This window comes from Arachis ipaensis, chromosome B03 (assembly GCF_000816755.2).
Source record: "Arachis ipaensis cultivar K30076 chromosome B03, Araip1.1, whole genome shotgun sequence".
Taxonomy (NCBI): Eukaryota; Viridiplantae; Streptophyta; class Magnoliopsida; order Fabales; family Fabaceae; genus Arachis; species Arachis ipaensis.
The window spans coordinates 49292995-49295740 of NC_029787.2; the positions used below are offsets into that span (position 1 = coordinate 49292995).

At 27.9% G+C, this 2746-nt stretch overlaps 1 protein-coding gene across 2 annotated transcripts in view; it reads left to right on the top strand.

Annotated features, from left to right (window-relative positions):
- The window catches only part of LOC107630449 (protein STRICTOSIDINE SYNTHASE-LIKE 4), a 27254-nt gene continuing 24971 nt past the window's right edge, over positions 464–2746 (top strand). Inside the window, exons 1-3 of one of the 2 annotated variants that reach the window (XM_016333580.2) lie at positions 464–743; positions 916–1131; positions 1216–1283. In XM_016333580.2, coding sequence (XP_016189066.1) covers positions 597–743; positions 916–1131; positions 1216–1283 — 431 coding nt within the window. In that variant the 5' untranslated portion in view covers positions 464–596. Of the gene's footprint in view, positions 744–912; positions 1132–1215; positions 1284–2746 lie in introns of both variants that reach the window. The other variant, XM_016333579.2, reaches the window with a different exon arrangement.

Below are 2746 nucleotides of genomic sequence, written 5' to 3' on the forward strand. Positions count from 1 at the left end.
AAACTAACCTATTTTAATTTACTATGATAAACGCTAAATCAAATTGACTTAATTTAGTTTACATGTAAATAGTTAAATCAACTCTAATTTGATTTATATAGTGTTATTTAGAACAGGCCTGCAACCTATTTGTGTTGAGAATATATATCTATGTAATTTTGGCCACCATTCACTTTCCATCATCATCATCATACTTTTTTAGTTTTTTTATTTAGTTACAAATTTTTACCACTTATTTTTTTAATATATATTTGTACTTCTCTTCTTTCAAATATTTATTGCATATGACTTGGAGAGAATACTAATATTGTGATTAATAATTCGAATTAAAATTTAATTGTTTCAAAAAAATTGATTTTGAGTTAATTTTATAATTATCAATATAAATTAACGTCAAAATAAAAGTTGACATAATTTTAAAAGATTTATATGTTTATAATGATATTATAGACAAAAACACTAATATCAACTAATTTCAATGTGGTGAAGAATTTGGGTGGTGTCGGATATTTTATAGAACGGATTCCTTCTTGTGACCCTAATCCAGTTTCAAAAGTTCACTACATTCCAAAGCAGAACAAGAGCAACCTAAGAGCATGGCCTCCAACATCATAACAATAAGCTCAAGCTTGGTTCTAGCAGTGATAGTGTCTCTCACAGTTCAAATCTTCTACTTCTCTCCCATCGATCCACTCCCTCTGGAGCTTCCACCTTCATCTTCTACACCAGGAAACCAATTACAGGTTCAGAAAATGCATATCATATATTTTTTTTTAAAGAAAAAAAAGAGCTAATACTTATAGTGGAGCTTATTATAATTGAAGAATTAAAAAAATTAAAGAAATAAAAGAGAGCTAAAGTGCTCCGTAATTAATATTTAAATTTTTGTTATATATTACTTTGTTTCCTTAGCAGAACATAACTAAGCTTGGAGAAGGGGCTCTGAAGGATCCAGAGGATGTGTGTGTGGACAACGACGGAACTCTCTACGCCGCGACTCGCGACGGTTGGATCAAAAGATTGTCCAGAAATAACGAAAATTGGGAGAACTGGAAGCATATTGACAGTAACACTTTGCTAGGAATCGCTGCTTCTAAAGATGGTGGCCTTTTTGTCTGTGACGTTGAAAAGGTAACCACTGAATCTCTCACTCATGTCTTAATTTATTGGTTCAGAGCATAATAACATGGTTAATTATAATTGTTTATATTACAGGGTTTGTTCAAGGTTACAGAAGATGGTTTTAGCCTTCTCCTTTCACAAGTGAATGGTTCTCGGTTAAAGTGAGTTCTTACTCTCCTAATATTTTGCTTCAATAAAATCTGAACTGATTTCAAATACGGATCTAATTCTTCACTCAATCTGCTTCACCCAAATGTTTGCACCTCTATTTTGTTTGTAATTTTTTTATCTTTTTATTAATGAAAAGAAGGAAGGAAAATAAAAATAAATAAAATAAAAAAACGTTAAGCAAGCTGCGTCAGTAACTTTAAATTGTATGTCAGTAGAGTCATGATCAGAAGTTCATAACACATTCACTTTAAAATGACCTATCCTTTTTATCCAGCCAGTGCTTTCAACTGCAGTGGTGATAAGTCATCATTTACATTTTAGAAGATTTATCACTTTTTGTTTTTCGTGCGAGAGAGAGAAGAGTATATTTTTCAATGATTAGAGTGTATTTTTTAATGATGTGAGAAGAGAAGTGTTTAATTTTGTTATGGGAACTACAAATCGGTGCCTCCAATTTGTTTTATTTTTTTCCCAAACAATCACAAATCGGACCGACCGATTTGTGATTTCGAAAATAAAAAAAATTTTAATGTTAAAATCGGACCGCCTGTTTTTTATTTTAAAAAATAAAAAAAAAATAAAAAATACAAAACAGACCATGCGATTTGTAGTTTTTTTTTCAAACAAATCGGACCCTCTGATTTGTAGTTTATTTTTTTCTTCAAACAAATCAGACCGTCCGATTTAAATAAAACACCATATAAAAAAAAAACACCTAATCTTTCAATAACAATGTATTACACATATATTTAAACAATATAAAAAAAAATTAGCCAAGATTTATAGTTATTGTAGCTTATTTTATTATTTATTTTTGGGTAAACTAATAAAATAGTACTTGAAACTTGAAAGTTTAAATTATGGATCAGTTTAACAAAAATACTATTTTAATACGGCTGAAAATATCATTACAAAAGGTATGAATAATAACTAATTAGTTCTAAAATATTTAAAAACATAACAAAACTAAATATTAAATATAGTTTTTAAAAAGACTTTTGAAATTATATTTTAATGTAATGTCTTGTAAATAAGATTAGAAATATGGGATACTTTTATTTTTAACTAGTAATTTTATACAAGGTAAATTTTTTGTTTTTTTTTTTCTGTGTATAACTGAAATGTTTTTAAAAAATGAAGAAAATATAGAAATCGAATTTGGTTTCAATTTTCCGCATGCACCTTTTAAATAATTATTTAAATATTTATACAAAACTTCAAATCAAATAGACAAGTTATTTGTCCGAAAAATAGTTTGCCACTACTTAAAGAATGATATTTTTATTATTTTTATCGCGTTTTTATAATTTCTTTTCTGAATTTATTTGTGTTTCAAATTTTTAGAATTTTTTTAGCAAACGTAAACTTTGGAAAACCATTTTAACTTCTTTATTTTTCTCTAGCAATTTGAAGTCCATACGTCTCTGCTACTTGTTGAGGCCCATTTGTTTTG